This window comes from Colossoma macropomum, unplaced genomic scaffold (assembly GCF_904425465.1).
Source record: "Colossoma macropomum unplaced genomic scaffold, Colossoma_macropomum, whole genome shotgun sequence".
Taxonomy (NCBI): domain Eukaryota; kingdom Metazoa; phylum Chordata; class Actinopteri; order Characiformes; family Serrasalmidae; genus Colossoma; species Colossoma macropomum.
The window spans coordinates 29200072-29223346 of NW_023494800.1; the positions used below are offsets into that span (position 1 = coordinate 29200072).

Here is a 23275-nt window from a genome sequence, read left to right on the forward strand (position 1 = left end):
CCAGTAATATTCCGTCAGGCTCCACTATGCAACATACAAAGTAAAAAATATGCCACCTCAGTGCCGTATATTTCAAATGTCAGCAGGGCTGGTTTAAGTAGTTATACTGTATGTGGGAAGTGAACAGTACAAACACAACATATCACATATTGAAACTGAGAAATTTTATTGTTTTTTGAAAAATATATCCATTTTGAATTTGGTGCCAACAACACGTTCCAAAAAAGTTGGTACGGGGGCAACAAAAGGCTGGTAAAGTTGTGCAATGCTTAGAAAAACACCTGGTGGTTGATTGGCAACAGGTCAGTAATATGATTGGGTCTAAAAGAGCATCTCAGAGAGGCGGAGTCTTTCAGAAGTAAAGATGAGGAGGGTTCACCACTCTGTGAAAGACTGCACAATCAAATAGTGCAACAACTCAAGAATAACGTTTCTCAACATAAAATAGCAAAGAACTTTAGCTTTTCATCATCTACGGTACATAATATCATTAAAAGACTCAGAGAATCTGGAGAAATCTCTGTATGTAAAGGACAAGGCCAAAAACCAGTATTTGCTGACCGTGATCTTTGGGCCCTCAGACAGCACTGCATTAAAAACAGACATGATTCTGTAGTGGAAATCACTGCATGGGCTCAGAAACACTTCTGAAAACCACTGTCTGTGAAAACAGTTCATCACTGCATCCACAAATGCAGGTTAAACCTCTAAAATGCAAAGAAGAAACCAAACATAAACAGGATCCAGAAACACTGCCACCTTCTCTGGGCCTGAGCTCATTTAAAATGGACTGGGGAAGTGGAAAAGTGTCCTGTGGTCCAATGAATCGACATTTGAAATTGTTTTTGGAAATCATGGACACTGTGTCCCCCAGGCTAAAGACCACTCAACTTGTTATCAGTGCACAGTTCAAAAGCCAGTATTCATGATGGTATAGGGGGGCATTAGTGCACATGGCATGGGTGACCTGCACATCTGTGAAGGCACCATTAATGCTGAACGATATATACATGTTTTGGCAACATATGCCGCCATCCAGACGACGTCTTTTTCAGGGAAGGTCTTGATTATTTCAGCAAGACAGTGTCAAACCACATTCTGCATGTATTACAACAGCATGGCTCTGTATTAAAAGAGTCCGGGTGCTAAACTGACCTGTCTGCAGTCCAGACCTGTCACCACTGATAACATTTGGCGCATTATGAAATGAAAAATACGACAAAGGAGACCCTGAACTGATGAGAGGCTAAAATCCTATATCAAACAAGAATGGAAAACCTTTCACTTTCAAAACTACAGCAGTGTCTCCTCAGTTCCCAAACGCTTACAGAGTGTTGTTAAAAGAAGAGGTGATGAAACACAGTGGTAAACAGGCCCCCGTCCCAACTTTTTTGGAACATGTTTTTGGCTTTAAATTCAAAATGGGCATATATTTAAAAAAAAAAAAAAACATTTGATATGTTGTGTTTGTAGTATTTTCCTTTAAAATATGGTTGATTTGCATTCTATTTTAAATTCTGCATAATGTCCCAACTTTTTTGGAAATGGGGTTGACTGACAAGTTCATGAACTGACTTATTAAAAGCTTAACTTAATATTTCTCAAAATGTCTCATTGTGCAATGCAGTCACTTAAAAAGCATTAAACCTGAAGACTCTCTGTTTATGCATTATTTTAATTCCTACTGCTGATCTCTCACACTAAGAAACAGAGTCTGATTGATTCATATTTCTATGTGTTTTTCGCCGCGGCATTTTTATATGACGTATTTTCAAAAGATTCCGTTTGACCTTTTCCAGTAAAGCCTTTTTGGTTCTTTGAAAGGCTCTGCATGGTATGATCTCATTCAGTTTGGACTATTTTTATTCTTTGGCCTTAAAACGAACAAACACAGATTAATAGACTGTCAGAATAACTGATAGATTACTTGATTGCTAATGTAATCAATAGTGACCACTCTAATCTGATAACCAGCTTCACTAAAAATGCTGATACCAGCAGTAAATGCTAATCTAAAAGAGTATCTGGTAAAAAAAAAAAAAAATAATAATAATCTGATCAATTTTGGTGACAGATTTATCCTGAATTATCAGTTTGATTCGTTTGAAGTTGATGTTTTAAATTTGTTTTAATTTTTATTTTTGTATTGATTTGCATGTAAATGTACATACTTACGTTTTGCATGTACATGTATTTCACTACTTTTGTCCAGTGGAGTGGACTCTTACTTGAAGAGCTTCAATTAAAAATAGCTCATTTTAAAAGGTTCATTTTAAAGAAATAATAAATAACAGATCGATATCAAGTGAATCAAGATTTCAGTATTGATTTTTAGAAAAGAAGTGTGGTATTGTACCATCTACTGTACGAAGGTAAGGGTCAGTCAGCGAGTAAAAGTGTGCATAGGGGTGGGCGATGTTATAGTATTTATTGTTAAGAATTTATGATTGATAATACCTTTAATTAATTTTATCATACTTTTGCCATATTGCCCACCCTGTAAATGTGTCTGTAGGTTTAAGAAGTGATTATGGTGATTTGAGTATGTCAGGATGAGTGCCTGGTGACTGACAGCCTGCCTGCCTAAGTGATTCATTGGCATGGCAACCAACAAGCCGTAACCCACAGTGTATTAAAACGATCAATTTATTATGCATTTGCAATCAGTTTAGGCTGATTAAGCTGCAGGGCTTTGATTGGCCCTGATTCCTGGAGAAGTGGGGAGATTTGTAAGCATTTCCAGGCTTTGTGTCCATATTGAATGTTGATTTTGTGCTTTTGTTTTTCCTCAGTTGATTGCGAGTGGGAAGAATGCCTCAGAACTGTTCCCCGCTGTGGTGAAGAACGTCGCGAGCAAGAACATTGAGGTGAGGGAGGCACACATACACACACTGTACATCAACTTTTTCAGCTGGTAGCACTGCTGCTTAAAAAGTTGCAAGTTTCATAGCACAAAAAATGAAAATATTGTAGCACTGAGGCTAAAACGGCATAACGCTTCTAAAAAGTATTAATTATGAACACTGTTATTTTACATAACCTATTTATTTGCAACTCTGTTGTCCAATTTATATTCTTATTTTTTGTATTATCCCACTAACTTGTCCAGCAGTTTTTGAAATATCCACACCGACCCAACTCCAGGATGTTTGGTCTGATTGTAAGAGATGGCTTGTGTGTACAGCTTTCTAAGTAAAGGTTTCCGTGTGGCACCCTTTGAAGTCTGCCTAATAAATAAATAAATAAATAAATAAATGAATGAATGAATGAATGAATAAATGAATGAAAAAATAGTGCAGAAAAAGTTCCCACCTCATCATGAAACAAGCATTCGAGCAACACCCTTGTAACCACCTAGGATGCCATAGTCACCACTTAACAACACCCTAGCAACCACCTGGAACACCATAGCAAATAATACATGAACTGATTAGCAACTTTCTAGCAAGCACTTAAGATTCGAGAACAATCAGCTAGCAACCACCTGCGCCCCAGCAAACACCTTCAATGCCTTAGCAATGCCATAGCAACCACCTACAATACCCTCGCAGAATCCTAGCAACCACCTAACGACCGCCTAAAATACCATAGCAACCATCTACAATACCATAGCATTATCTGACAATTGCTCAAGCTGCACGATCACTTTTTTTCATTTTTTATTAGATTTTTTTTGCTCTTCCTGTTTCGGATTGTTTATTTAAATAAACACTGTCCGTAGTTTTTCAGAGCCTTGTTTAAATGTGGTGCTGCTGTTTTGCTGGTGCGTCGTTTTTCATTCCAGCTTGATCACGAACCTCAGAAAAGCAAAATATCGTAAACATTTTAAGTTTCGTGAAAACGTCTTCAGCTGCCTTCAGGTGAGTGTTTGCCATACAGCACACTGTCAGTGTAGAGGGCTGGAGGGGGCTGGATTTGAGCGAGGTGGTGTTGGGTGGGTGGCAGTAGAAAGTGGTTGGAGGGTTGCTGGGTAATTGGAAGCTGAGGGAGCTGAGCACGTTCTCTCCCCCACCTCCCCTCACTCTGCACTGGGCAGCTGTGTGCTGAGCTCTCGGGCTCTCGCTGAAACCTGGATCAGCATGTACACACACTTAGATGTGCATGCATATGCATACACACACACACACACACACACGCACACACACACACACACACACACACACACACGTACATGCAAGATCATCTACATCATGAAAACATTGCTTCCAGACTCACTTCCAGTCTTTCAGCGAAATCTGCAGCCAGTTCAGTCTTAGAAGCTGGTTGAAGGTTTTCTGAAGTAATCAAACACATTCAGTGGTGTTGAGGTCTGGACTCTGGGGTGGTCAGTCCATCGTTCAGCTTCTTTGTTTGGTGTGTCCGTCTCCTTTTCTCAGTGAGGTTCTTCTTGACAGCTACACATCCTTTCAGACCCACAGCGCTGAGTCGTCTTCTCACAGTGGAAGGATGGACAGAAACACCTGTGGATGTTTTCAGATCTGAAGCAGCTTGATTTTCTCCTCTCTCTCAGAGATGAAAGCTTTAAGTGCTGTTTATCTGATGGGGGACAGTTTTGGGGTCGACCAGCTCTTCCAGGTGGTTGTTAGGAGGAACATTTTCTCTGGATCTAATAATTTTTTCGAAGTCCAGTTTTGGAAACTCCTGTTTTTTCACTTGTTTCATTTGACTTTCTCCTTCCTTATGCGAGTGAATCCACCCATATACACTCCTTCTTTCTTTCTTAGTTTCTCTCTCTCTCTCTCTCTCTCTCTCTCTCTCTCTCTCTCTCTCTCTCTCTCTCTCTCGTGCATGGGTAAAGCAGCATGTTGGCAGCATGTTAGCTGTTTGTTTCTCTGGGCTGTTCTGCATCTGCTTGTGCTCATTAGCCGCTGGCTCATTGAAATGCGTTTGGGCGCTCCAATCGCTGCTCAGAAGACGGCTCTATGTAAATGTAATTAACAGCAGGGCAGATGGGTAATGTCTCTCTTTATGAAGTGACTGATGTGTTTCGTTTTGCCGTTAATCGGCGCGGTGATGATGATGGAACGCCTGGCCGTAACTTTCTGCCCGCTAACGGCCCCTTGTCACCCCGAGAGCTGGACGCAATTATCACGGGGCTGACCTTTGACCCCTTAACCCATCCTTTGGAGGAGAGTGAGCAGCTCAGATCGCCTCTTTAACTTTATGTAGTGCTTTTCTGTACTTTGAGAGCATCGCAAGGGAACTTTTATACTATAACACAGCAGATTAGCAGTGGAAGATCAATAGACAAAAGACAGTAAACTAATATATGTAAAGGATTAGGACTAAGTTTCTGTCCTCCTCTCATCTGCTTATCTCTTCTAGTCTCATTTCTCCTCCAGAAAAAAGAACACTGTGCCCTGACGAAATTATGAAACCCCTTGAACTGCAGGCTTATTATTCAGTTCTTAAGTTTAAAGCATATCATTCAAAAGCCTCGATGAATTATTCAATATGTACTGTGAATTGTTTAATATGTACTATGCATTATTCAGTAGCTACTGTGAAATATTCAGCAATTACTATGCAATATTCAGCAATTAATTTAGAATATTTAGTAATTAATATGCAATATTCAGCAGTTACTCTGCAATATTAGTAATTACTATGCAATATTCAGTAACTACTATGAATTATTAAATGTGCTACGAATTTTTAATATGTACTATATATTAGTAACTAGTGTGAATTATTCAGCAATTACTGTGCAATATTTAGTAATTATTATGCAGTAGTCAGCAATTACTCTGCAATATTAGTAATTACTATGCAATATTTAGTAACTGCTATGAATTATTCAGTATGTGCTATGAATTTTTAATATGTACTATGTGTTAGTAACTAGTGTGAATTATTCAGCAATTACTGTGCAATATTTTGTAATTACTTTGCAATATTTTGTAATTAATATGCAATATTCAGTAATTAATATGCAATATTTAGTAATTACTGTGCACTATTCAGTAACTACTATGCAATATTTAGTAATTATGCAATAGTCAGCAGTTACTCTGCAATATTAGCAATTACTGTTCAATATTTAGTAACTGCTATGAATTGTTCAGTATGTGCTACGAATTTTTAATATGTACTATGTATTAGTAACTAGTATGAATTATTCTGCAATTACAATGCAATATTCAGTAACTACTTAAAATTATTCAGTATGTGCTGCACATTTTTAATGTGTACTATGAATTAGTAACTAGTATGAATTATTCAGTATCTACTATTCACCACCTTGTATGAATTATTCAGTAACTACAATGCATTATTGACTATGTACCGTTAATTATTCTGTAACTGCTATGAACTATTCAGTATCTACTATGAATTAGTCATTAGACATAATTATTTATTTAGAATTATTACAAATTATTCAGCGATTACTATGAATTATTTATTATTGCTATGAATTATTCCGTAACTATATTGAATTGTTCTGTAGCTATTATAAATTATTCATTGCCCACTATTAATTATTTAGCCATTACTACCAGTTGTTCAGTAGCTTCTGTGAATTACTTGGAATCTGCTATGAATCAGTTATGAGAGTGAACAAATAATATGAATACTCACAAACAGATCCTTACGCCTGGTTATCCAGACCCAGATTAAAACCGAAGCTTAAACTAAACAGAATTTTAAAGGCCTACATCATGGAAAACCAATCTTTTAGGTAATATGTTAGTAACTTATAGGGCAGTGTTTTAGCCAGGACTGCTTTTGAATGGGCACAATACAGGGTAGCCAATCAGAGCAGAGCTCATTTACATTTACAAGTCATAAAGGTACAGTAACAGTCTGTTGAGCTGACTTGAACGAGCGTTGTCTCTGAGGGGTAGTTCATAACTGGGTATATAAACATGTGACGCAATCATATAACATACCGACATTTACAGACAGAGATAAAGAAATAGATAATTAAAATACAGTCAGCAAATGGCTCACTGAGTGATCATTGATCAACCTGATGACACTCTGTCAGACAGGCGGACGTCTGGGGGGGCTATGACGGAAAATGCTAAACCAACTTCTAAGACTGAACTTCAAAGTTCTATCTTGTATATCCAGTATTTTATTTAGTTGTTGAGACTTTTATATGTATTTCTTTGGTTAAATATCTTTCCTGTTTTTTTCCTGAGGCTGAAAATTGCATAACTTGGTCTTGATGTCTGTTTTGACTGTAATTTTAATGAATGAAGTCTCTGATTTTTCTTTCACGGTACTCCGTCTTCCTTCAGCCTGAGCAGTTTCGGTGAGATTACAGGCGCTGCTGGTGAAACAGAGCGTTTGAAGTGAGCTTCCTTAACGTGTGTACTGGGTGCGTGTTTGTTTAACGTGTGTGTGTGTGTTCACTGTGTTTGTGTTGTAGCTGAAGAAGCTGGTGTATGTGTACCTGGTCAGGTATGCAGAAGAACAGCAGGATCTTGCCCTCCTGTCAATCAGCACCTTTCAGCGTGCCCTGAAGGTACGAGCTGCCTGCTGCCCTGCCCTGCCCTGTCCTCTCCCAGTAGAGCAAACAGCACATGAATCACGATGTTTAGAGTCTATAATAGTTTACATTTACACATTTTTGTGGGCTTATTTCTCTGTGAACCTGCTGCACTGCACATCCAGCGTTATTCCTCTGAACCGGGCCCTTTGTCTCCCTGTAGCTTAATTCCTTCTGCCCTTACTTCCTATGAACTGTGCCCTTCATATCTGTGTCCTGTGCCCATATTGCCATTTGAAAAATACCCAAATTCCCTATGTCTCTGCCATTATTCCGTATGCCCTTATACCCTGTGAACTGTTCACTTATTATCCCTATGAACTGTGCCCTTTATCCCTGTGTACTGTACCCTTATTGCCCTTTGAAAAATTCCCTATGACCTTATTCCTTGTGTTCTTATTCCCCGTGAATTCTGCCCTTATTCCCTACAACCTGTGCCTGTTATCTTTTGCCCTGTACCCTTATTGCCCATTGAAAAATACTCTAATTCCCTATGTTTCTACCAATATTCCCTATGCCCTTTGCCCTCACTCTTTGTGCCCTTACTCCCTATGAACTGTCCCCTTATTTCCTATGAACAGTGCCCTTAACCTCTGTGTCCCTGTACCCTTATTGCCCTTTGAAGCATACTCTAATTCCCTGTGTCTCTGCCATTATTCCCTATGTGCTATAGCTTTATTCCTAGTGCCCTTGTTCCCTATGCTCTGTGCCTTAATTCCTTGTGCCCTTATTCTCTCTGAAAAGTACCCTAATTTCTTCCTAATTTTCTTAATTAGGAATCCTTAACTCATCAGAAATTCAATAAACCGCTTCCAATTTTAGTCGCTAAAACATTTTTTTTATTTTTGATCAACATTGTGACTGCGATTTAAATTGGAATTATTTTATTATGAATTAATATCCGTGAATTAATGTCACAGCTCTTGCAGTGTGAAAGTTTCACTCTTTCAGATTTCATTTTTGATATAAAAACTTTCACTGTTTTCTTTTGTGTCTTGTTATTTGTGTTTATATTTCTCTGTATGTGTGTAGGACCCGAATCAGTTGATCAGGGCGAGCGCTCTGCGGGTTCTGTCCAGCATCCGAGTGCCAATCATCGTCCCCATCATGATGCTGGCCATCAAAGAAGCCGCCGCTGACCTTTCACCTTATGTCAGGAAGACAGCGGCGCATGCCATACAGAAACTGTACAGGTAAAAACACTCAACCTGCCCCACCCGTCTGCTCTACACCTGCATCACTCGATTTGTTTGGCTTGGTAACCAGCCTAATCCTGATTAAGTTCCTCTTTGTAAGTCTATGATATTTGTCTCTCAGTCTGGATCCAGATCAGAAGGAGCACCTGATTGAAGTGATTGAGAAACTGCTGAAAGACAAAAGCACGGTAAGTTCAGCCCGTTCCCTTAAGTCTTTCATTCTGCACGAGTCTATTTTTCACTTTATTCAAATATGAGACAAGCATTTGCGAGTACACTATGGTGAGAATGAGCAAGTTCACAATATTAAGCGTTTAAATTAGATTTTGCAGAAAAATGAGGAACTTCAGTTGTGTAACTATAACAGGAGACCACCAGATGGCACTGTAGCTAAACATTTTTCCTTACCTCTCTTTCAAAAAAAGCTGTGCTCTCTTGGTCTGGTTCTCTCGTGTGCATCTGTGCACCGTTCAAAAGCACATACATTGTCTATACTCTGTAGATGTAATGAAGCCATTTGTTTGGCCTTTGTCACTTTATTCTTCCCGTTTCCCCCTCTGCCTGAGTTAGGAGAACACAGATTATTCCATTTTCCCCATTTCCATGAACACTGATTCCACATGGCATGTGCTTTTATTTCCTGCGTATTATGCCCTGTTTGTCTAATGCCTTGTGCCCTTTTTCCCTGTGCCCTCATTCACTGTACTCTAAACCAAAATTCCCTGTGCCCTCATTCACTGTACTCTAAACCAAAATTCCCTGTGCCCTCATTCACTGTACTCTAAACCAAAATTCCCTGTGCCCTTATTCCTTCTGTACTGTTCCTTTTATCTCTGTGGTCTTTACACTTGTTTTATCTGAAAGGTAGTCTAAATGTATGCCTTGTGCCCTTATTCCCTATACCGTGTGCCTTTAACCCTTATGCCATCATTCCTTAAACGCCATACCTTTATTCCTTCTAGACTGCCCTTCTTCCCTATTCCCTGTGCCTTTATTCCCTAGGTCCTTAATTCCTATGTTTCCTGTACTCTAATTCCCTATATGACCTGTGCCCTTATTCTTTGTATGCTCCTGTTCCCTATGCCCTTGCCTTGTCAGTATGCCCTGAACTCTAAATCCCTATATATCTTCGGCCCTTACTCCCTATGCCCTTATTGTCTGTATTGTCTGTACTCTAGTTCCCTAGGCCTTATTCCTTTATTCCCCATGCATTTTTTTCTCTACACCCTGTGCCCTTATTCCCTTTGTCTCATGCCCTTATTCCTCAGACATTTATTCCCTATGCCATGTGCCCTTTTTCCCTGTGCCCTTATTCCCTTTGCATGTATTCCCTATGCCATGTGCCCTTTTTCCCTGTGCCCTTATTCCCTTTACATGTATTCCCTATGCCATGTGCCCTTTTTCCCTGTGCCCTTATTCCCTTTACATGTATTCCCTATGCCATGTGCCCTTTTTCCCTGTGCCCTTATTCCCTTTGCATTTGTTTCCTATGCCATGTGCCGTTATTCCCTATTCCCTTATTCCCATTGCATTTATTCCCTACGCCATGTGCCTTTATTCCCTATGCTTTGTGCCCTTATTCCCTACATTTATTTTTCATGCTGTGTGCCCTTATTCCCTGTCTTGTGCCCTTATTCCGTTTGCATTTATTCCCTACGCCATGTGCCCTTTTTCCCCTCTGCATTTATTCCATAAGCCCCATGCTGTTTTTTCTGAAGCCGTTCACATATATTCCCGCTCTTCATCTCTTCACGCAGGGGTGGGAGAAAAAATTAACACAGTATTATACCACAGTTATTATGAATTAAGCCCGTTGCCAGACTAATAGATTACTAGAATTAATTTTGTTCCTAATTCACAAGTTTGTCCTTTCTTTCTGATGAGTGGGAATTATGTCAGTAGAGTTATTAGAAACGGGTAAATAAAACAGGGCTTGATCCCTCTGTTTAGAGTTTTAAAATGTTTTTATTTTAGAGCATTAATTTGCACGTCGTAGACGTCATAGATTGAAGTAGAACTTAGAATTTCTGAGTATAATTGTACTGTGGCTCAAGTGTCATGATTAACACTATATTGTGGCGGCAGTAGTAATAACCACCCCCCGTATCACTGCCCTTAGCTCCTCAATGCATCCTGGAGCCGGTGTAAAAGCCGCTCATAAAGCCTGAGCTGTTTAAGAGCAGCTACGCTCTTGCGGGGTGCGTGAGGTATACAAATGACGGAGAGCCGGAGTGTGCGTTCAGTGTTTAAGGTAATGGTGCTGTCTGTGTGCATGCGCTGCTTTAGTGTGATGAATCTATTATTTCGTCGCTAAAAGATAAATGTCCCTTTCCACGTTCACATTCATCCAGCCCCGCCCCTCCTCTCGCAGGGGGACAGGTGAATGCGCCGCAGCCGTCCCTTTAAGGAAATAAATGTGCGTGTGCAGGCGCGAGAGCTGGCTTAGCATTGTCCGACCAGCAGGCGCAGCATCAATCATGGCGCTGTTGCCGTGGCGATGTCTGCGGTGTCTCTGATGACCCAGCATTCCCTGTTCCTTAATTAGAATTCATGACGGAGCGGCGGAGGGAAAACGTTCCGCCCCCCCCCTTTATAATTTTATAGGAAATTTATTGTTATTAGAGGAGCCATTTGCTTAGTGTGGGTTTCCATTAAGGTGTTGTCAGGCTGTGGAGACGGCTGTAGGGGGGGGTGTTTAAAGTGGGGGTGGGGGGTGAGCGGTGTGTGTGAGGGTGGGGTGGTGTTGTTGATGGTGTATAGTTTACCTTGAAGGGGCTGTTGGGTAAAGAGTGCAGGCGGAAGGAACAGGAGAAATCATTCCTGTGTGATCACATTCGCAAGTCCAGGCAAATTCCAGGTGCTCCTGGAAGTTATTCACCAGCTACTCTGACTACATGGTGTGTATAATATCCAGCGTACTACTCAGTGTAGTCATACGAGGTTATATTCTAATGTTTGTGGTAGCGGTAGTCCAGGACCACTGGAGAACAGATACGGAGAACGGTAGATGGACGATTACCCACTAGACCAACCAGTGTAGTGGGTAACACCTCTGCCCTCTACACTGTAGACTGGGGTTCAGTTCCCCTCCTGGGCAGCACCCTACACTATACCAATAAGAGTCCTTGGGCAAGACTCCTAACACTGCCTTCGCCTACCTGTGTAAAATGATCAAATTGTAAGTCACTCTGGATAAGAGCGTCTGCCAAATGCCATAAAATGGACGACGGCAAACCGGATATTCAGTGGACCGTAAAGGAAAATTTTGCTGCCGCCAGCGGCAACGCTCCGCAACCCGCAGTGGTTAGTGGAACGCTCCGCCAAGAGTTCAGTTTTCCCAAATTTTGTCATCGAACTACATTGGAGAAATAAACCAGATGTTAATTTTTATGGGAGCCATTGATGCCAAACGTCTCGTTGTTGAATTCCAGACAAACTCAGCAAAAATAAGAGTACTGAGCATCCGCCTGGCTCTAATCATCCATTTTCGCTGCCACCCTGGTCACTATGGCGAGGTTCATGTGGCTTTTATGCTGCTGTCAGCTGCGTTACAATTATTATATTATATAATTCTAAATTAAATTTAAATAATGTGATTAAGAATGAAATGTACAATAAAGGTGCTTCATTTTAAAAATCGTCAATTTAAGCATCAGCTAACAAGACAAGCAGCATTTCATACTGGCTGATAAACGTCTGCAGTTTGGAGGTATTTTGCGTTGTTAAATAACTGCTAGTAGCTCAGCGGCCTGTATTATTTGCGAAGCTACAGTTTCGAGGGTTAATCTCACGTTTTCTTTTAGTGTTTAAATTATAACGGTTTTATTATTGCACTGAAAAGTTTACACTGAAATTATGATTACTGTTTTGTTGCTGTTGCCTTATCCAGAAACATATTAACCCTCTATTGCATGATGTTGCCTCAGGGCAACAAACTCATTTTCCTCACTTTACCATAGCATTATACGTTTTTAATGACAACAGTGGGGTTAATAATAAAGGGAAGAGTTTGAGTAAGTCAGGAAAAGGCAAGTACTTGGACATGTTATCTCATAGTGGGCACATTCAAACCTCTTTAACATTTGGTATAATTTTTTTTGTTATGAGAATTTGCCAAAATATGTTTGTTGCCTAGAAGCAACATTGTGCGACAGTGGAATGGATTTAGCCAGTCACAGGCCAGGTCTCACCACTTCAGGGAACACAGCTCTATATCATTTCTTCCCATTGTTGCACAGTGTTGCCTCAGGGCAAGATACTCCAAAAAAGACCCCTGCACATTAATTTTTAAATGTTTTTGAATAACAATCAAGTCCTAAAAAATAAATTAAGGACCATTTTATGCAAGTGAACTGAAAGATTTTATTAAATTGCTCTCATAATACATGAGTAGAGGGTTAATAACTAAGTTTTTGTAATACTTCAGTCTTGTTTTTCGTTTTTATTACTCCTTTGCTCGAGTTGCAGCCTCATCTTAGACACAGTGAGGTGTATGGAATTAAAATAAAATTTAAAAAAAGCAGTAATGTTGGATCGGTGTTCGGTATTGGACGATACCCAGAGTTCAGGTATCAGAATCAGTATCGGAAGAGAAAAAATGGGATTAGTGTGTCTAATTTTTGAGATGGGAGGGGCTACTTGATTCACGCACCACGTTCATGCCAAAAATGAGAAGCAAACGCATCCAAACAATTAGTAACTGTTTTGAACTAACCATCTATTTGGTTGTTTTAGGTGAAAACACTGTGCCTTTAGCATTGGCTTTAGTTTGGGTACTCACGGCTAACAGTTAGCATCACTGAATAAAACTTTTTTTTTCTATTTTTACACTCTGTAATGTTTTACATGGTACACTTTAGCTTGGACGGTGTTGTTAGATATCAGCTTGATTTTAGCCACAGAGAACACACACTTCTTTGAGCCTGCATACAGAATATAACAGCATGTGTACATTTTTATATACATATATACACTCTGTGTGTGTGTGTGTGTGTGTGTGTATGTATATATATATATATATATTTATATATATATATATATATATATATATATATATATATATATATATATATATATATAAATAACCTAGTCATTCGGAGTGGATTGGTGTGAAATGGTTCAGATGTCTTTACAGTGGTGGTGATAGGAACCGGGGGTCACCATGACTACAACACCAATACAGACATTTTATTTACTATCCAGAACCACCAGTGAACCTACACGAGTCTTCTGAGTTTATATGGAATGTTGATGATGGAAAATAGTGGACAATCTGAAATAATACGTTTTCTTTGGGGCACTATTTTGCCTCACAGCGCCCTGCATGTATCCCTCCACCACGAATGGAGTTTAAGGCCTTAATTTTCTCAAAACTATCATAAAACAGTGTCTCAGTCATCAGGCAGTGAATTCATAACCATTTCATGTAGTAACTTTCTGTGAGGGAGCTTTTAGAGGTGGACGTCTGGTTCCTATCACCACCACTGTGAACAACTGACTCTTTAGAACAGAGCGTTTCACACCAAACCACTCTGAGTGACTAAGTTTACATCTTAACCACTTAATTATGCAGGACATAGTTCAAACCAGCCTAAGGAGCCCAGCAGATGACACGCACTATTAACTGACAGGTCTTGGATGCCATGTTGATCGTGCATCAAGTAGAATTTAAAAAGCTAAGGATAAACCTGATTTACTGTACTCTATATTATTATTTTGTGAGTTTCATACTGATGTTCTAGTGCAGTTGATATATCTTTCAGGACTGGACATCTAGCTCCAGCCCCCAACCCCCCCCGTAAGTGAGTAGTGTGCTGTAGAATAGCTGTGTGGGTAGCTGAGCAGGTTGCCACATCCATAACATCTGTTTGTTTTGATTCCACTTTGAGAATTTATAATTAAACTGCCTGCAAGACCAGATGAGCTTCATACACATTTATTAACGCTGAATACATTAGTTTGGTGCGAGTGATTGTGGGTGAAAGCTATCTGAGTGATGTTATGGCATCCATAGCAAAAGGTGTAAAGAAGCAAACAATGCTTGCATCCATGAGTTCACATTGCTGCTTTCTGTGGGTGAAAAATAGGTTCGTAGATCTATAGGTCGTATTCACAAAACCTGGAAAAAAGCATCCCACAGCAATATCGCTGACATCTGTTGGCATAATGTGCATGAGAAGTCAGGCCCAGCTATGGTTTCAAATCCTGATATGAAGAAAAAGCTGGTTTGATTGGAGATGCTGATCCGTACCAAATCGGTAAGTCGTCTTTGAGTCCTGATTTATGTGTTATTGCATGTGATAACAAATCCATACGTCTGTAATTCCTTTCAATACTCTATCAGTCGACACATCGCAGGAGATAAAAGCACACAAATCACTAGAATTCATATAATTATTTGCTCTGCGGAAGAGTGAGCGGTATTCTATTCCTGATCAGTGGAACAGCAGAATCTTTCAAAACAATGATTTGGCGAAAAATCAAGTTTTCCTTCTGCCCCAGATGTTGAGACACGTCTGGTGTCCGAATAGAAACAACAGAAATGTGAACGTAAACCGAAGAGTCCGTTTGCACGCAGAGGAGAGTCGGATTCTGAGAGAGGAGTCGGAATTCAGCCCAACGGCTGCTACAGTGAGGTTTTGTTCATTTTTCAAAACATGACTCAATCCTGAACTGCTGGCCTTGAAATGCACTGACTGGTCTCACTCTGTACAGTGTGTAAGACTGTATGGTACCATTAAAAAAAAACCCCAAAGAGGTTTTACAGGAATTAAATATATATTCAATTAGTTTTGTAGGTCCATGTTGAAAATATGGATGTAGATTTTTTTAGGTTTATAGTCTGACTGTAAACACGGATAGAAGAAGCTGTTCAGGGAATCCTGACTGCTTTTAGCTCCTCATGGAACTCACTCGTGTTTCACGGGCTGCAAATTCTCCTCAAGGTGCTTTGTAAAGTATTTCTGTTAGTATTTCATTATTCCTATTTTGCTCAGTCGTTAATGTCTTTTATTGCTATTTGTTTGAAGGAGAGTTTAGTCAGACCCATGTTTACACACACTTTCCGTCAGAGGTACATTATTTTCATAATAATTTATTGCTTGTCATGTCTCTGCAATATTTCATCTCCATATCATGCAGTCCTATTACATACATATCTTGGTTTTTGCACTGATCTTATACAGAGGTTATATAAAGCTTATAGAGCACTTATAGAGGACTTTTACAGGAGTTAGACAAAGGTCATGCAAAGGTTATGTAGAGCTTATGTAGACTTACGTAGAGCCTATACAGGACTTATAGAGGACTTATACCAGGTTGTATAGAGCTTATAGAGGTTTTACTGTAGTTAAATAGTGGTTGTGCAGATTTTTCAGAGGTTATATAGAGCTTGTAAAGAAATTATATTAAGGTTACAATGTGCTTATATAGAGGTTATGCAGAGGTTATAAAGTGCTTATACAAAGGTTATATGGACCTTATATAGCACTTAGGCAGAAGTTACATAGAGAATGTGGTCATATAGAGGTTATGCAGAGGTTCAACAAGGGTTATGCACACACACACAGAGTAATATAGAGCTTATAGAGGACTTGTAGAGGACTTAAACAGGGGTACTTACAAACACTAATGCTGTATGGATTTGAAGCCTTGAATCCACATTTTTGACCAAAGTCATCTGCTTGTTTCAGTGAGCTGTGGGTCTGAAATAGAGTACGCAGGAAGAGGAGTTTTGAAACATATATATGCCATGAGGGACCCTTTACCACACCTTCCTATTTATATTCCACACAGTGCTTCTGCCAACAGCATGCATGAATATAGCCTGAGGAATATAGCCTGAGGAATATAGCCTGAGGAATATAGCCTGCATTTGTGCAAACGGAAATTGCGAGCACCTTTCGGAAAACGCTCTCATATCCTTGCAACATGTATCGACGATTGCGTCGGGCCTGACAAAGATAGAGCCTGAAAAGAAGAAAAATAGGAAATCTATTTGGTCACTCAGTGGCAACCTGAGAACGAGAGAGAGAGGGAGCGAGAGAGAGAGAGAGAGAGAGACAGAGATGGAAATTTGCCATCACAGAAGATGCTTTGCGGCTCCCGAAGAGATTGTCATGGTTACCCATCGCCACGGAGACGTGTGCCTGCATTCGTTGGCGAATGCTCAGCAAACTACAACGCAAACCACACACACACACACACACACAACACAGCAATCTGCCAACCAAACGCAGGAAAACACCACACACACGGTGCGCGCAACCTGGCAGCAAGAGGCAGCACTCTGTATAAGCTCTATGTAAGCGCTACATAACCGCTGTACAAGTGCTATATAACCTCTATATAACCTCAGTATATGCTCTACATAAGCTCTATATAACCTCTGTGTAACCTCAGTATAAGGTCTGTATAATGTCAGTATAGGCTCTAGATATGCTCTATATAAACTCTGTATAGTCTCTGTATGAGCTCTTTATAACCTCCGTATCAGTTTTACATAACCTCTGTATAACCTCCGTACATGTTCTATAAAAGCTCTGCATAACCTCTGTATAAGCTCCATAAACCTTTGTATAATTTCTGCTTAACCTCTATGTAAACAAAGTCCAAACCCTGTATAACCTCCATATAACTTCTGCATAACCGCTATATAAGCTCTGTGTAACCCCTGTATACTCTCTGTATAAGCACTTTTTTTAAGTTTGAGTACAGTGTAGCCTCAGTATAAGCTCTATATGTGCTGTTTATGAGCTCTGTATAGCCGCTGTATAAGCTTTTTATTGCCCTTGTATAACTTCTGCATAACTTCTATGTAACCACAGTCCAAACCCTATATAACCTACATAAAACGTCTGCATGACCTCTATATAAGCTCTGTATAACCCCTGTATACTCTCTGTATAAGCGCTTTTAAGCTCTGTATAACCTCTGCACTTTAGAAACGTGTGCAGCTTTTAAACAGTAACCTGGTAAACTTGAAATTTTACGTACGTTAAACTTGTAACATTAAGTTATCGGGAAAAAGTTTGTGTTCTACATGAGTCATCTTATTTGAAGTTCAATGAAAGTACAAGGAGAAGAATAGCAACAGTAAAACAATTAACAAGATCAACTAAACTAAGCTTATTAGATTTTAAAATATTTTTACCTTCAAACAAACAGAAGAAAGTCAAAAGTGCAGACGCGAAGCTGTTACAGAATGTAAATGTAATTCATTAGACTTAATTATTGTAATTATGCTTAAATAGCGATTTAACATAAAATGACGACAGTAACTCGTTTACCCTCCTACTGTCTTTAGGGTCAGTTTGACCCCATTCAGTGTTGAACATTTCTAAATAAATGCTAGAAATCGTTTGCTTCATATTTAATGATTTTTTCCTAATTTAATGGGGATAACTGGGTAAACCTAACATTAACGTGATGATATTGATATTGTTTTTTAATGTTCTGTACACATTTTGTATGCGCTGGTGTTCTTTGGGGTCAGTTTGTTGTTTTAGCTGTATGCTGTATAAAACATAAGGAATATAATTTTACCCACATTTATTTTGGATGATATTGAGGTCCCTGACCTAACAGAGCCACACCTGTAGTAGTGCGAGAGTCACTGATGGGTCACTCCACATGAAGCCGGGCGGCACGGTGGCGCAGTGGGTAGCGCTGTCGCCTCACAGCAAGAAGGGCCTGGGTTCGATTCCCGGCCGGGTGACCAGGGTCATTTCTGTGTGGAGTTTGCCTGTTCTCCCCGTGTCTGTGTGGGTTTCCTCCGGGTACTCCGGTTTCCTCCCACAGTCCAAAAACATGCAGTCAGGCTGACTGGACATGCTGAATTGCCCCTAGGTGTGTGTGAGTGTGTCTGTCTGTCTGCCCTGTGATGGACTGGCGACCTGTCCAGGGTGTATCCTGCCTTCCGCCCAATGACAGCTGGGATGGGCTCCAGCACCCCATCGCGACCCAGAAGGATAAGCGGTTTAGATGATGGATGGATGGATGGATGGATGGATGGATACCTAGAAGCCATTGATTGTTCTGGCAAAGTACTAGCTAGTTGACATTTTCAGTGCAATGTAAAACGTTTTGCTTTTTGCTGGGGTCGTTGTTTGGGACCCCTGATTTAAAGACTACTAGAAGATGTGTGTTCATTGTAAACCATGTTGCACTGCAGACACAATAGGCTGTAAACCAAAAGTCGAATAGGCCTTGTAACTTAAAATGTGCGTGAACGAGCCTACGCAATGGGATGTATCTAAAAGCTGTTGTTTGTAGTATTACATCCAGCCTAGAGCTGCGCATTTCCAGCCACGCCTTATTATTTGGGGCCGCTGGTGGAATGAGCATGTTACAGTGATTGAGTCGGGTTTGGACGCGGTCCTGAGGGCTCTCATCCCTCCATTCACAAAAATACCACCACCTCACTGTGTTTCCTCATTTACATGGAGCTCTCATTCCTACGCTACGAGGCTTGCACAGCACAGAATTACCCAAATCGTACGTGCCAAGGTCACAAAGACGCCAATACACCTTATAGCTGTTTGCATATCCAGCGTCTTTGGGCTGTTTGTTGCTTTTCCCATAATCACTGTGATTTTCCTGTTTGTTCCAAAACCCTGAGGTGTATTTCAATATGGAAACGTTTAGTCTGGTAGGGTTTTCACAGTAACTAGTTTCTTTGGATGCTGGTGCTTGACTGAAATCACTTATTTATGTATTTGTTTATTTGTTTATTTTTGTTTTAAGCTTGGCTGAGACCACAGTTCTTAGCTCCCTGTGCATTCATGGGAGTATGCCCTGCTAAGCGATATTTTCGTATTATAGGTTTGTGATATTATAAAGGTTTGTGAGAATTGTGCGGCGCACAAGTAAACATATTTATGGATTTCTAGCAAAAATACTGCAATAAAATATTTTTTTAAAAAAGGCAAAACATTGAAAACTTGATGAAAAACTTGACTTGATACTCATGAGTTGCTCGTGGTAAAATTGGGGATATATGCAGTAGTTGTAAGCGAATGAGCTCACTGATTCAAACCATTTATCTTGGCAGTAAATGTGTTTTTCCCTGTAGAAAAAAAAATACAATTAGAATAAATGTAATAAATACAAATGTAGTGGAAAAATAGTATTTTTATTTTTTTTTGGTTTTTTTCATTTTTAAACATGTAACTGAGTTTGCAGAGTGAAGTTTGGTTCCAGATTTCTCAGCAAACATCACATGAATTTAAGAAATTCCATCAGTAGCATCTGATTTAATGAATGTATTCATTAGATAAAGCAGCTGTTGGATGTTGGCTACAAATAGAACAGTACTTTCTGTAGTTATTACGAAGAGAGAACACACTTTAGGCATTTATAACACAAAAATAATCATTAAAATAAGTAAAGTTAAGTAGAAAAATAAAAATAAGGTGGATTTAAAATGAATAAACCAAAATAATGTAATAAAACAGTAATAACATTGTATGTATCATGTAATGATATTATAATAAAGTAATAAGATAGTACAAAGAGAAAAATGGCAACAATACAATTAACCAAATCAACTAGAAACTAAACTAAACTTCTTTAGATTTTTGTTATTTTTCTCATTTCTTCACCTTGAAACAGCTATTGGATGATTTAATACAAATAAAACACTACTTACTGTAGTTATTAACATTATTTGTGTTTATTCTAATATTCTCTAGTTTTTCAGAGCAAACACTTCCTGACAACATAGTGAACAGCTTTTTTAAATATATTTTTCTAATTAGTTTTAATTTCTTAAAACTTAAACGTTTGCTTGCTACTGTGTAGAAGTTCTTGTTTGTGATATTTTTGCATTATAATTTTGCTTGTTTGCTTATTTATGGATTTCTTTATTTTCCATTTGAATATTAATTTTATTTGCTGTTTGTTTTTCATAGGGCTTTAATTATAAGGCTAAAATTTATATCACAATCTGTTGAATACGGCTAATTTTAGCACAGTTACAACTATGAACGAGAGATCCTAGTCAGGTCTGGTTTAGGGATGCGTCGATATCTGATGTTTTCATGTATTAATTTGCTGGTGCTGATAAATATTTATAAGATGTAGAAATTTGGAGTGGATCAGCATTACAGAGATATATGTAGCGTTTATTTTTATAGATTAATATTTAAGATTTGTAGTTTAAATGCAGTACAGTGAATAAAACACAGGTGTCATCTAGACATTCAGCTCTTCTGGAGTTCAATAAATACATCACACATCAGTCTGAAGTCTCAGCCAAATCTAAACATCTGTCCAGTGATAGTTATGTTAAATAAAACCCTGGTCGAGTTGCGCTTATCGTCTGTCTGAGTACAGTAGGCAGCGTTTATCGCTTCACAGGCAGCTTTAGTAAAACCTGTTTGGATTTGCTGCAGATTGTGTTCCATTTCTTTCCGTTCCGTGAGGCTGATCTGAATAATGGTGCATTTGCTGAGGGGAGCGTGTGTCTGTGTGTGCCGTAGCTGGTGGCTGGCAGCGTGGTGATGGCGTTCGAGGAGGTGTGTCCGGAGCGGATCGATCTGATCCATAAGAACTACCGTAAGCTGTGTAACCTGCTGATGGATGTGGAGGAATGGGGACAGGTGGTCATCATTAACATGCTCACCCGCTACGCCAGGACCCAGTTCGTCAGCCCGTGGAGAGAGGTGAGGGGGAGACGGGGCAGGTGTATGTGTGTGGAAGGTTATAGTGAGGGGAAACAAATATTTAGACACTTTTGTTTTTATTTCATAAACTTCCAGTGCTTATATAAAAACATACATTGACTCTTATTCATCAAAATTGCGTACAATCAAATCTGACTGTAAAATGAACATCTTTCAAATTTCACCCCCAGTTTTATTTTCTGTCAGTTTCAGTTTTGGGTGTCTCTACACGACCAAACTCGCGTTTGGATGTACATTTGAGTGCACCTGATTTGCGGCTAACTAACGACAAGTATTATCAGTATCATCTATAATATCAATGATAACTATAAAAATAAAAAAATAACAGTAATACTAATAATTAGCACACATTGGTATAAACCAGGGGTCGGCAACATGTGGCTCTGGAGCCGTATGCGGCTCTTTTACTGCTCTGTTGTGGCTCCACAGCAGAATCAGATTAGTAGGTAAAACTAAAATAATCCTCCCTTACAGTAAAATAAAGCTCTGCTGATCGTTCAACACAGTTTAACAATAAATGGTCTTAAACTCTGGAGTTACTGTAGAACTGCTAATTCACCCTTTAACCCTGAAGATCAGCGCAGACTGCTGGTCACCATAGCAACACTGACAACAGTCTCGCCTAGCTAGTAGCTAACGAAACGGCAAAGAGAGAGATTTAAGACGAACATCGATAATTTGGAGATGAATGGACTTATTTCCATTTATAATCACTCCAGCTGGTTTCCTGATATGTTTAATCTGCAACAAGAAACTGACAAACACCAATAAGTCAGATTCTCATTCGCCAGCTTCTTGTTTGAATTGTCTCGTTCCACCTCAAATGGTGCGGCGGTTACATTCTGGCACCTTGGGCACCATTTAAGGTGGAACAGGACAATTCAAACAAGAAGCTTCAGCCTCGTGAAAAGTCAGACATTAAGAGACGTTTTACCAAAAGCTGCTCTACTCTTGTGGAAAAGTTTCCTGCTGGAGATGTGAGAAAAGCAGCTACAGCTGAACGAAAACTTAAAACTTAATTTTTGTTGAAAGGACAGATTGGCTCTTCTTAACATTTGGGTTGCGATCCCCTGATATAAACAAATGCTGCAACTATTCCATGTTCCATTTAAAGACATATTTCACTGACTCCGCCCACAAAATAAACAATACAAAACACAGCTAGTGTCATAAACCGCATTAATACTGCTAAATATGTTATTTTAGGAAAATAATCATCATTCTACCATTTTAAACTCTAAGACTTTTTATTATTTTTCCAGTGGTCGTAATTTTAACACTATAAACTTTTGTCACCTCAAGCTCCACCTATGAGCACAGCCATTGGCTCACAAGCCCCTACATGTTGTCGTTTTATTGGCTCCCTACTGAAACACCTGCATGAGGGTGTGCTTCATGTAAATGATATGTAAATGAGGTGCTGGTAGGCTGGCGCTTGATTTCACGCACTGAAGCTGATTCATCGTATTGCAAAAATGAATCAACGTAAAGCAGTCAGTCACTGTACGAACATAATAGACAGTAATAGTTAAGTAAATTTAAACATGTGTACAGTCTTCTGTGTGAATTGTGTCTGTTTCTGTCTTTGTGTTGGTTTGTTTTATATCTGTTACACACGTATATGAGTGCAGGACGGTGTGTTTGAGGAGAACAGTGAAAAGACGTTCTACGACTCGGATGAGGAGAAAAAAGAGGGCGCCAGTCAGACGAAGCCTTACGTGATGGACCCTGACCACAGGCTACTGCTCCGCAACACCAAACCCCTCCTACAGAGCAGAAACACTGCCGTGAGTGCACAAAACACACCCCAACACAATAATGAACCTCAGTAGATTGCCATCGTAGGACCATAGTGTACACTGGGACCTGTACGTTTGGCCTGTAAAATTGCCCGATGTTAA

At 39.5% G+C, this 23275-nt stretch overlaps 1 protein-coding gene across 3 annotated transcripts in view; it reads left to right on the top strand.

Moving 5' to 3' along the window:
* ap3b1a (adaptor related protein complex 3 subunit beta 1a) overlaps positions 1–23275 on the top strand; it is a 95391-nt gene that overhangs the window by 10496 nt on the left and 61620 nt on the right. For all 3 annotated transcript variants that reach the window (XM_036587635.1, XM_036587634.1, XM_036587636.1), the window contains exons 3-8: positions 2793–2867; positions 7376–7471; positions 8528–8688; positions 8813–8879; positions 21171–21353; positions 23006–23161. In XM_036587635.1, the coding sequence (XP_036443528.1) occupies positions 2793–2867; positions 7376–7471; positions 8528–8688; positions 8813–8879; positions 21171–21353; positions 23006–23161 (738 nt within the window). The remainder of the gene's footprint in view (positions 1–2792; positions 2868–7375; positions 7472–8527; positions 8689–8812; positions 8880–21170; positions 21354–23005; positions 23162–23275) is intronic.